General features: G+C 37.6%; 1 protein-coding gene across 8 annotated transcripts in view; it reads right to left on the bottom strand.

Annotated features, from left to right (window-relative positions):
• The window catches only part of Lcorl (ligand dependent nuclear receptor corepressor like), a 212691-nt gene that overhangs the window by 126088 nt on the left and 74913 nt on the right, over positions 1-11690 (bottom strand). For 7 of the 8 annotated variants that reach the window (XM_008826859.3, XM_029560508.1, XM_008826858.2 and 4 more), the window contains exon 2: positions 9034-9099. The exons of the other annotated variant lie outside the window; for it this stretch is intronic. In XM_008826859.3, the coding sequence (XP_008825081.1) occupies positions 9034-9099 (66 nt within the window). The remainder of the gene's footprint in view (positions 1-9033; positions 9100-11690) is intronic. 8 annotated transcript variants of the gene reach the window in all.

Raw genomic sequence — 11690 nt, 5'->3', positions numbered from 1 at the left:
GTCCTTGAAAGTGAGATGAGTTTCTTGCAGACAACAAAAAGATGGGGTTTTTTTCTTAATCCATTCAACTAGTCTATATCTTTTGACTGGGAAGTTCAGTCCATTGATATTTAAAGTTATTAATGAAAGATGAGTATTGAGTCCTGTCATTTTTTATTTCCGTTTACATTCTTGATATAGCTGTACTTTTCCACAGTTATACCTTCATTGAATTTCTTTCTGCAATCCCTTGGGTATAGTCATTTCTTTCTTCAGCTCTTTGTATTGCTTCCCGAACTCTCAAAGGGCAGGTTCTATGGACATGAATTCCTTCAGCCTACTTAGGTCAGGAAGATTTTTCTTTCCCCTTTGACTATAACAGACATTTTGGCTAGGTATAGTAATCTGGATTGGCATCTCTGGTCATTTAAAACTGGGACTACTTTGGTCCAGGCTCCTCTGGCTTTCATAGTTTGCAGTGAAAAGTCAGCTATTATCCTAATGGGTTTTCCTTTATATGTGACTTGTTGTTTCTGTTTTGCAGCTTTCAGTACTGTCTCTTTGTTTTGCAGCTTTCAGTATTGTCTCTGTTCTGTATGTTTAGTGTTTTTACTATGATGTGATGTGGAGAGTTTCTGTTCTGGTCCCGTCTGTTTGGTGTTCTGTATGCTTTTTGTATTTGTATGGGCATGTCTTTCTTTAATTTAGGGAAATTTTCTTCCATGATTCTGTTGAAGATCTCATCCATGCCATTATGTTGGGATTCTTCTCCTTGCTGTATGCCTATGATGCATAAGTTTGGTCTTTTTATGGTGTCACACAATTCCTGCATATTCCATTCTTGTGCTTTCTTAAATTTTTCATAATCTTTGGTTGAGTGGTCCAGTTCATCCACTTTATCTTCCAGTCTTGATATTCTGTTTTTCATTTCATTCATCCTATTGGTGGTCTTTCTCCTGTTGTTTCTCATTGGCTTACCGATTGTTTCACTTCCTTCTTCATTTCAGCCTGAGCACTCTTCAGTATTTTTAGTTCTTTTCTGAATTCATTCAGAAGTTTATCCCTATCTTCCTTCAGTTCTTTGATTCTTTTGTTTGTGTGTTCTTTAAATTCATTGAATTTTTTAATCATGTTAATAATTGTTCCTTTGAGTTCCATGTCCTGCATTATCTATGGGGGTTCACATTGTACTCCTCTAGAGGACTATTCGTATTTGGTGGGGATATGTTATTTTGGTTTTTTATGTTATTATATTTTCTCTGTGATTTTGACACGTGAATTTCTTTTGTAGTTTCTGATTCTTGTGTGAGACTCAAGTCTTCAAGTTTAGGTCTGCTTCTTTTTGTAAACTTTATGTGCCTTTGTGGATTAGTTTTTGGGCATGAAAATGCTGGTTCGTCTAAGCTTTTGGTTCTCTCTTTTGATTTTATATTGGAGTGGCCAGATTGCTTTTGTCTTCAGGAGTTCCCACAGAGGCCCAACTCAGATGAGGATCAGATGCTCTCAGGCTTTCTCCTAAGGTCTGGATCCCTCCAGGAAAGATTTCTGCCTCAGGAATTTGGAGGTTGGACTGGCCTGGGAGCAAAGCCCAGGAAAGATGGTGATCTCAAGTAGCTGGTGGCCGTGACACTCAAGAGATGCAAAGGGAGATGGGGGTGGGAAAGGCCCCAAGGGCTCCTGGGCACTGCACTGAATAATTGGGTTGGTCTGGATACAAAGAATCGGGAAGCCAAAAGGTCAGCCCCAGCATCCAGGAAAGAGGCTGGCAGGTTGTACAGCCCAGGGAAGCTTAGGGAGGTGAGGGCAGGACCAGGCCCAGAGGGCTCCTGGTGATCTAGACAAGGAAATGGGTTGGTCTGGATGCAAAGGATCAGGAAGCAGTGGTCATTCCCCGGTGTCTGGGGCGCCAAGACAAGGAATGGTACAGGACCCAGGCGAGGAGGAGAGACAGGCAAGGGAGATGGGAAGATGAATGAGGCTGGGGGAGTCAAGGCATGGAGGGTGTGACAGACTTACCCTGGAGAGAGGCAGGTGGGTCGTCCAGGCCCAGCGGGCTCCCGGGGACCTCGAGAAGGAACTGGGTCCATCTGGATGCAAGGGACCAGGAAGCAGTGGTGGCTGCAGGTCAAGAGCTCAGCCCAGGTGTCCAGGAATGAGGCTGGGGGGTCGTGCAGCCCAGGGAAGCAGAGGGAGGTGAGGGTGGGACCATGCCCAGAGGGTTCCTGGGGATCATTAGGTGGAACTGGGTTGGTCTCTTTTTTTTTTGCGTTCATTTTTTTGTTAGAGTTTTTGCAACTTCATACCACAGCTCTTAATGGCACTGTAGAGATCTTTAAAGGTTTTGGTTAGGCTTATTTCTAGATACTTTATTTTTGAGGCTATTGTGAATGACTGTTCCATGAGCTCTTTCTTCAACTCTTCTTACTGGTATATAAAAAGGCTACTATTTCTGCAAATTGATTTTGTATCCTGCCATTTTCTTAAAGTATTGCAAATTCTAAAAGTTTTCTGGTGGAATTTTTGAGATCTCTTTTGTATCAGATCATCTGCAAATAGAGATAATCTGACTTCTCATCCAATTAGTACCCCTTTAATTTCCTTCTCTTGTCTTATTGCTTTAGCTGGAGTTTCAAGCACCGTATTAAAAAGTAGCTGGAACAGTGGACAGTTTTATGTTTTTCCTGATTTTAATGAGAATGCTTTGAATGTTTCTCTATTTAGAATGATGTTGGCTGTAAGTCTGTTGCATATAGCCTTAATTATGTTGAGGTATGTTTCCTCCAGTCCAATCCCCTCTAGGACTTTTCTCATGAAGGCATGTTGTATTTGTTAAAGGCCTTTTCTGCATCTACTGAGATCATGTAAATTTCTTCTTTTAAGTCTGTTTATAGGATTTAGAGACTAATGTATACGGAATCATTCTTGTATCACTGGAATAAAGCCTATTTGATCTCAGTGGATGATCTTTTGTATATGTGTCTGTATGAATCTCACAAGAATTTATTGAGCATTTTTGCATCTATGCTCATTAGGTATAATGTCCTGTGGGTTTTTTTGGTGTGTGTTTGTATGCACGTGTGTTTGTATGTGTAAGTGCAGGTGTGTCTTTGTCTAGTGTTGGTATTATAGTAATACTGGTTTTGTGGAAGGAGTGTCGGAGTTCTCTCTCTGTTTCTACCTTTTTGAATAATTTAAGTAGTATAGGCTGTGGATCTTCTTTGAAGGTGTGATAAAATTCTGCTGTGAGTTCATCAGGGCCTGGGATTTTTTTACTCTGGAGGCTAAGTATCACTGTTTTAATCTCAAGTCCTTATTTGTTATAGGTCTATTTAAGTTGCTGATCTCTTCTTGTTTTAACTTTGGTGGTACTGTTGAATCTAGAAACTCACCTATTTCTTTTGATTTTCTAACTTAGTACAGTATAGGTTTTTTTGTTTTGCTTTATTGATTTCCATTTCATGTGTATGAGCTTATTGCCTGCATGTATGTAAGTGCACCCATAACATGTAATGCCCAAGGATGGCAGAATTGGAATTATGGACAGCTGTTATCTGATATGTAGGTGCTGGGAATTGAACCCACAGCCTCTACAAGAGTAGTCAGTGCTCTTAACCACTGAGCCATCTCTCCAGTCCCCACTATAGGTTTTTAAAGTAATCCCTTATAACATTCTGGATTATTTTGGTACCTGTTGCAATGTTTCCCTTTTCGCCTTTGACTTTGATTTGAGTTTGTGCTTTCTTTTTGTTAGCTGGGCTAATGGTCTATCTATACTGTTTATCTTTTCAAAGAACAAGTTCTTAGATTCAATGATTCTTTGTATTGTTTTGTTTTTATTTCACTGATTTCTGCTCTCATTTTTATTATTTCTTCTCATCTGCTGGGTTTCAGTTTGTGTGTTCTTGTTTTTCTAGATTCTTGAGTTGTAGCTTTAACTTAATTTCCCTCTTAGGATCGCTTTTAATGTGTGCCAGAGATTTTGTTGTATTGTTTGCTTTTCCATTTAGTTCCAGGAATATTTTTCTTTCTTTCTTGATTTTTTCTTTGATCCATTCTTTTTTAAAAAAATATTTTATTTACTACTTTTATTTTATGTGTATGTGTGTACTCCCTGCATGTAGGTAAGTGCACCTGTTCCGTACGATGCCCGCAGAGGACAGAAGAGTCTGTCAGATCCCCCTGGAACTGGAGTTACGGACAGTTGTTAGCTGCCATGTGGGTGCTGGGATTAGAACCCAGGTCTTCTGTAAGAACAGCCAGTGTTTTTAATCACTGAGCCATCTCTCCAGCCCTAATCCATTCTTTTTAGAGTAGTGTGTAATTTAATCTCCATAAATTTGTAATTATTTTCAAAAGCCTTTAATAAGAAGCATTATATGTATCTTTTGGAAGTCTATTTTCTTGATATATTTTCTTGTATATTTTTAGGCTTTAACACTGGTAAGACTTTTGAGGAATGTTGCACAAATAATATCCCAGGGTCCCTGAGTTGTAGTAAAATAACCTCATCCCTTGAAAAGCATGAGCTTTTATCATTAAAAATAATTATTTTCAATTTTCACTTTAGTGGTAAATTTTTGTTCTTTACAGTAAGTTCTTGGCCAGGCATGGTGGCACACACCTTTAGCCCAGTACTCAGGATGCAAAGGCAGGTGGATCTCTGTGAGTCTGATGCAAACCTGTTCTACATAGTGAATTCTGGATCAGTCAGAGCTATATAGTAGGACCGTATCTCAAAAAAAAAAAAAAAAAAAGTCCCAATAAATATGATGATGAACCTTTAAAGAAAAATTTAGAATCATTTATAATTATGTTGTAACATTTGGAAATAAAATCTGATCCAGAAATAATACATATACTCATTTTTCAAATTCATACTAAAAAAGAAAAAAAAATTCAGTCTAGGTAGATAAGTAAAGCACGTGCCACACAAGCTTGAGGATCTGAGTATGAATTTTCAGAACCCAGGCAGTGGCTGTCTGTAATCCCAGTGTTCCTACAGTGAGATGGGAGGCAGAGACAGCAGAGTCCTCAGAAGCTCATCGGACAGCATTAACAATGCAGAGGCAAACAACAACAATAAAAAAACCTGTCTCAAAAAAGGTAAAAGCCAAGGACTGGCACCAAAGTTGTCCTCTGATCTCCACGTGTGCAGTAGCATGTGCATATCCCTCAATCTCCTACACGTGCACATACAGAAACACACACATGAAAATAATCATAAAGGAATCTTAAGGAAATCTCCTAAAATTATGTAGACAAAATAGTCATTATTTTTGGCACATATGAGAAAAAGCCTATCAGTAAAAGACACACTTTGAAACCAAGGTGGTAATATTACTATGGCACAAACACTTAGGATATCCTTTAGATAGAACAGTTAAAAAGAAAATCAAACCAGGTCACACCTAATAAGAAATACACTGATTTAATTTTAAAATACTTTTTCTATTATCAGTCATTAACAAAATCATCACTACCAACTATGATGAAGGACTTCTCTGCGTAGAGTGACACAGATGCACAGAACCGGCATCAACAAAGCCCGATTTACAGATTACAAATGTAATGCTACAAGCTTAAGTGACTTTCTCAAACTTAGTAGAAGAAAAAATAAAATAAAACTGCTTTCTAACTTCTAACCAATGTTTTCTCTACACCTTTTCTGCCTAGAAAAGAGCAACTCTAGCTCTTCAGATATTAGAAGAAATACCCTGACAAAAAGAGATTAAGCAAAGTCAATGTGTAAATTCAGAGCCACATTGTGGTCACTTCCCAATATTTACTGGTCTTTCACCAAAAAAAATAAAGCTATATAAAATATAAAAATAAAACGAAAAGTAAATAGAACTTGGCATCCATTTACCAAAACTCACTTAACTGGTGGTTATTTAAAACCTATGCTTTCTTGAGCTGACATGCAGGCATGGTCTGCCAGAATCTCTAGGAAACAAACTGGGGAAAGTTGGAAAATGGATAGCAGAAGATGTAACCCTCAAAAATCTCTAGCTTTAATGGCACCTTAAAATAGAAAACTTTACAAAGTAGGAGAGAAAGTCAAGGGTCCATTCTCGGGGGACTGGCTTGATTTCGGGGGTTCCCTACACCCTGTAAGAGGAAATGTCAAAAGCAGATGGCTAGAAGTAAAAGGCTAAAAACAGGCTCAGAAAATTTGTACTGCATTTACAGTACTCAAACTTCTAAAAAGCAAAAAAAGAAGGGGGAGCCAGACAAGGAATGCACAGTGCACTGGTGGACAGAACAGAGACAGCAGGAAACCTCTCTTTTCTTTGGCACTTAGCACCCAACTAGAGTTGCCACAGGAGACCATGTTAAAAAGACTAAACAGCACAAGACTTCTGTGAACCACACCCTCAGCAAACTCAGAGCGGACTATATACGAAAAACCTAGCCAGCAGAGTATCTCTTGACACTGGAGAAGAAATCTGGAATCAAACCACACAGTAGTCATTAGTCATCAAAGTAGAAATCCAGCTGGAGCCAGAGTTTTCAGGGGAGCCATAGACTCAGGGTGCAAACACATGGTCTGTGAAGACAGGACCAGTACCTGTGACAAGACCTTGCAAAAAGCTGCTCAGGGCTGAGGTCATCATCTCCAAGGACACTCCTGAAGAGATTTCTTACCTCAATCATGGCCTCTGATGGGAAGGGAGACAGAAGATGGGTCACCTGGGTTCTGTCCCTCACTCAGGCAACTGATGAAGGCTGGGAGTAGATGAGGTGTGTTGGCCCCCGCTGTTCTAGTCTGCAAGGGAAGGGCTTCTGGAGAGGAGGCTACGGAGTGGGAAGGACCAACCACCCAGGAGCCATTGCACACTCAGATAATGAATGTAGTGATAGTCCAGAATTTGGTATAATAATGATTTACACAGGAATAAACATACCTAAGCTCCCCCCAATAAAAAAATAAAAATAAGTAAATGCAGTACATAAATGGACTCAAAGGTAGAAATCACATGATCAACTCAATAGATGAGAAATGGCTTTGCTTAAAATCCAGCATCCTTTCATTATAAAAGTCATGAAGAGACTAGGACAAGAAGGAACTCAACATAATAAAAGCTGCATATGACAAAGCTACAGCTAAACCTACAGTTAACATTACACTAAATAAGGAAACACTCCAAGTATTTACACAAAACCAGGAGCAAGATAATGGTGTCTACTGTTTCAATTCTTGTTCAATATACTGCCTGAAGTCTTAGGGTAGTAAGTGAAGAGAAGAAAATAAGAGAGATACAAATAGGAAAGGAAGGAGTAAATATAAGCTTATTTACAAATTATCCTACTCTATACATAGAAGACCCTAAAAACTACCGGAAAACTTTTACACTCATAAACAATTTGAACAAAATGGAAGGATTAAAAAATGAATAGTCTTCATGTATACTAATAACAAACATGCTAATGGGGGGGTGATCTCATTCATAACTTCCTCAAAAAATAAATGGTATCTTTGGAATAAATCTAACCAAAGAAGTAAAACAGGACTTTGGTCACTCAGGAATAATGTTAACAATTAACAACACATTAAAAACGTTCTGGGGATTGGGGATTTAGCTCAATGGTGGAGCACTGGCCCTAGGTTTGGTCTTCAGCTCCAAAAAAAAAACAAAAACAAAAACAAAAACATTCTGTATAGCAAAAGAAACAGTCAAGTGAAGAGACAAACCACAGAATGGGAGAAAATATTTGTAAACTATATACTTGATAGTAGATTAATATTCAGAATAGGCAAAGAATTGAAAAAAACAAAACAATGAATCAAACAACGCAATCAATAAATAGGCTAATGAAATGAACAGAGAGCTCTCAAAAGATAAAATTCAAATAGCTTTAAACATAGGAAAACTGTTCCACCTCACTAGCCATCAGAGAAATGTAACTCAAAAGTACATTGACAGTCTATCTCACCTCAATCATAACATAAGTCCTTAAGAAACCAAGTGGCAAACACCAGTGAGGATGCTGACAAAAGGGACCCTTATACACTGCTGGTGGGAATGTGAACTATTCCAATAAATTATGGAAGCCAGTATGGAAATTACTCAAACTAAAAATAGACATAACCATCTGACCCAGCTACACCACTCTTAGTTACCTGATGAACTCCAAGTCAACATATCATAGAGATACTTGCAAATCAATGGTTATTGCAGCACTATTCACAAAAGCTGAGTTACAGAACCAACCTAGGTGTCCAATAAGAGGGGAATAAAGAAAATGCGGTATGTATAAACACTGGAACTTTTCAACCAAACAGAATAAAGTTATGGCATTAAAAAAATGGATGCATCTGAATTCAATCATTTTAAGTAAATTAAGGCAGTCTCAGAAACACAAATATCATACATTTTCTTCTCATTTGTGGTCCCTAGATTTTAGAAACACAAAACGATGTATGTACGTATGACACGAAAGTTAGAAGTAAAACTGTCTGTCTAGAGGAACAAAGAAGACTAATGAGAGTCGGAAGGGGAGTGAAGATAAAGGTGGGTGGGATGGGCTGGAGAATATGCTACACTTACAATATTTATTGTACAAAAACTTAAAAAAATAAAATAAATAAAATTGGAGTGACACAGATATTTAGTATTTACTTATTTTATAGAGCATATTATTTAACTCAATTTAACTAAGTAACTTAGAAATGGATTAGTTTAATTGATATGACATTTGTGTAGTTTATTTAAATCCTATTTGAGGATATGTTATGACATGCAATTTATGAAGTAGACACAATAAAAACTATATTACTGAGTTGAAGACAAAACTACACTTTTTATTTGGAGTTACTATGCCTTTAAAAGAAATTATATATTTAAATATTAAATATTAAATATTTATATATTAAAATAAAATATATAATGAGACATATTTGGAGTCCTTTAAAATATTTTATTCATTTAAAATATTCTAAAATGAAAAGAGACCATAAATTCATGTTTAATATATAGCTAGCCTAGAACAACCACTTTTCATTTGTTAAATGGGGCTAGAGGTTATAATTTTAAATAAAATTTCAAATATTACCTTCAAATAAACTGAGGTCTCTTCGTAGCCGTGGTCCATAAAGCCCTTCTAAAATACTCTCAAAACCTGTGTTTTCAAAGAGAGAAAAGTATATTAACTACTGGAATAGTTCCACTTTTCAGTGATCAAAAAACAGTAAAACTTAATGTCAATCAGCAAATAATTTAGCCATGGCCCATAAAGCCCTTCTAAAATACTCTCAAAACCCGTGTTTTCAAAGAAAGAAAAATATATTAACTACTGGAATAGTTCTACTTTTCAATGATCAGAAACAATAAAGCTTTATATCAATCAGAAAATAACATACTATAAGTGTTATTGTCATCCACTTTAATGAACGTGAACTAGATATTATATAAGAAAATAAATAATTGTAATAACTATCAAAAATTATGACTGTAGGGCTGGAATAATGGCTCAGTGGTTAAGAGCACTGGCTGCTCTTACAGAGGACTCAGGTTTAGTTCCCAGCACCCACATGGTGACTAACAACTATCCGTAACTCCAGTTTCAGGGGATCCAACACCCTCTTCTGACCTCCACAAGCACTGCATGCAAGCACTTATGCACATGCACACATGCAAGCAATACACTCATACACATAAAATAAAAACAAAATATTAAAAATTATGATTGTAATTAAAATACTCAAATGCATATATTAACTAAAAACCACGAAACGATCCCTGGGCTAAAATACTGTCAAGCACGGCACAGAATCAAGAACTGTAGGCAGAAGGCTGGTCCCATCGCAGTATAATAAGCTAAGAACAAAACAACAACAAACAAACAAACAACAACAACAAAACCATTATGGCCTCATATTTGAGCAAATTTTTTCTGTGGTTGCAATATATTTAGATCTACTATTCACTATCGTAACCTGTAGCATGGGCTTTTAACCTAAAAGCCATTGACTATACCAGTTAGGCCTACAGAGCTATAGGTATAAAAATAGGATGATGCTGGTGTAAAAACAGACACATTGATTGAAGGAATACAACTGAGGATCCAGACTTAAGTCCATGCACTAACAACCACCTGATTTTTGACAAAGGAGCAAAAAATACATATTGGAGAAAAGACAAGTTGTCTTTTCAAATAGTGCTGACTGAACTGGATAGCTACACGAAGAACGAAAATAGATCCCTATCTCTCAGCACACACAATATTCAATTTCAAATGGATCAGGGATCTCAACATAAGACCTGATACCCCGAATCTGATACAGGAGAAAGTAGGGAACACAGTGGAACTTACAGGCACAGGAAAGGACTTTTCCAGGACTCTGACATCACAGACATTAAGTCCAACAACAGACAAATGGGACTTTTTTAGCTACTTTTCTGTTGCTATGATAAGACACCATGACCAAGGCCACTGATAAAAGGAAGAGTTTATTTAGCTTAAGTTTCCTAAGAGGGAAGAGTCTGTCATGGCGGGGAGGTATGGGGTAGGAGGTAGCCAGAGCAGAAAGAGGAGTGTTCATACCTTCAAGCAGGCACACCAAGCAGGGAGAGACTGGAAATCTAGAAAGACTTAAGAACTCTCAAAGCCCAGCCCCAGTGACATGGTTCCTCCACCAAGGAGGCCATACCTCCTAAAGCCTCCCAAAACAGCGCCACTAACAGGGGTCAGAATAATCAAATATTTGGAGCCTATGGGGGACATTCTTATTTATTCAAACCACCACAGACCTCGTGGAACTTAAAAGCTTCTTTATAAAGTAAAAGACACCATCACTTGAGTGCAGAGGTAGGCTACAGAATGGGAAAAAGAATATTTACCAACTATACCTCTGACAGACAGTGAGTATCTAAATACACTAAAAAGTAAGAAAACTAAACATCAAGAACACAAATAACGCAATTAAAAATTGGGACAAGAAACTAAACAGAGAATTCTCAAAAGAGAAAACTCAAATGGCTAAAAAATATTTTTTAAAATGTTCCATATCTTCAGTCATCAGGGAAATGCAAATTAAAACTATTTTGACATTCATCTTACCCCAGTCAGAATAGTGAAGATACAAAATGACAAAGGCTGTCCAGGATGTGGGGAAAGGGAACACTATTCACTGCAGGCAGGAGTGGAAACTGGTGCGGCCAATTAAAAAAACCTAGAAACAGACCTACCACATGATTCAGCCATACCATTCCTGGACATATACCCAAAGGACTCTGTCCCACTACAGCAACCACTCTTCATCCTTGTTCATCACTACTCTATCCACAATTGACAGGAGATGGAAACAACCTAGATGTCTATAAACTGATGAGTGAATAACGAAAGGATATTTTATCTACACAATGGAATATTATTCAGCTGTTAAGAAAAATGAAATCACGAAATTTGCAGGTAAATGGATGAAACTGGAAATAATCAATCATTTGGAGGTAGTCCAGACACAGAAAGACAAATGTTCTTAGATATGCATGTTTCTTTTGGAAAATCCATAGAGGTCAGGAAACTACTAAGGGGCTGTGGCAGTGAAACTTCATGGGAGGAGAGATGAAATGAAGTGATATAAAGGGGGAAAAGAAGGAATGAAGTAAGAAAGGAAAAGAAGCCATGACCCATGCTGGGTAAAGGCTTTCCAGTGCGCATACCCTCAGGTCACACATACACCTCAGCAGCCCTCAGTTATCTCAGTAAGT

Source organism: Nannospalax galili, unplaced genomic scaffold (genome assembly GCF_000622305.1).
Source record: "Nannospalax galili isolate Female #2095 unplaced genomic scaffold, S.galili_v1.0 scaffold271, whole genome shotgun sequence".
NCBI lineage: Eukaryota > Metazoa > Chordata > Mammalia > Rodentia > Spalacidae > Nannospalax > Nannospalax galili.
Note: the sequence above shows the minus strand (reverse complement) of the source record. Positions and strands in the feature narration are given on the sequence as shown.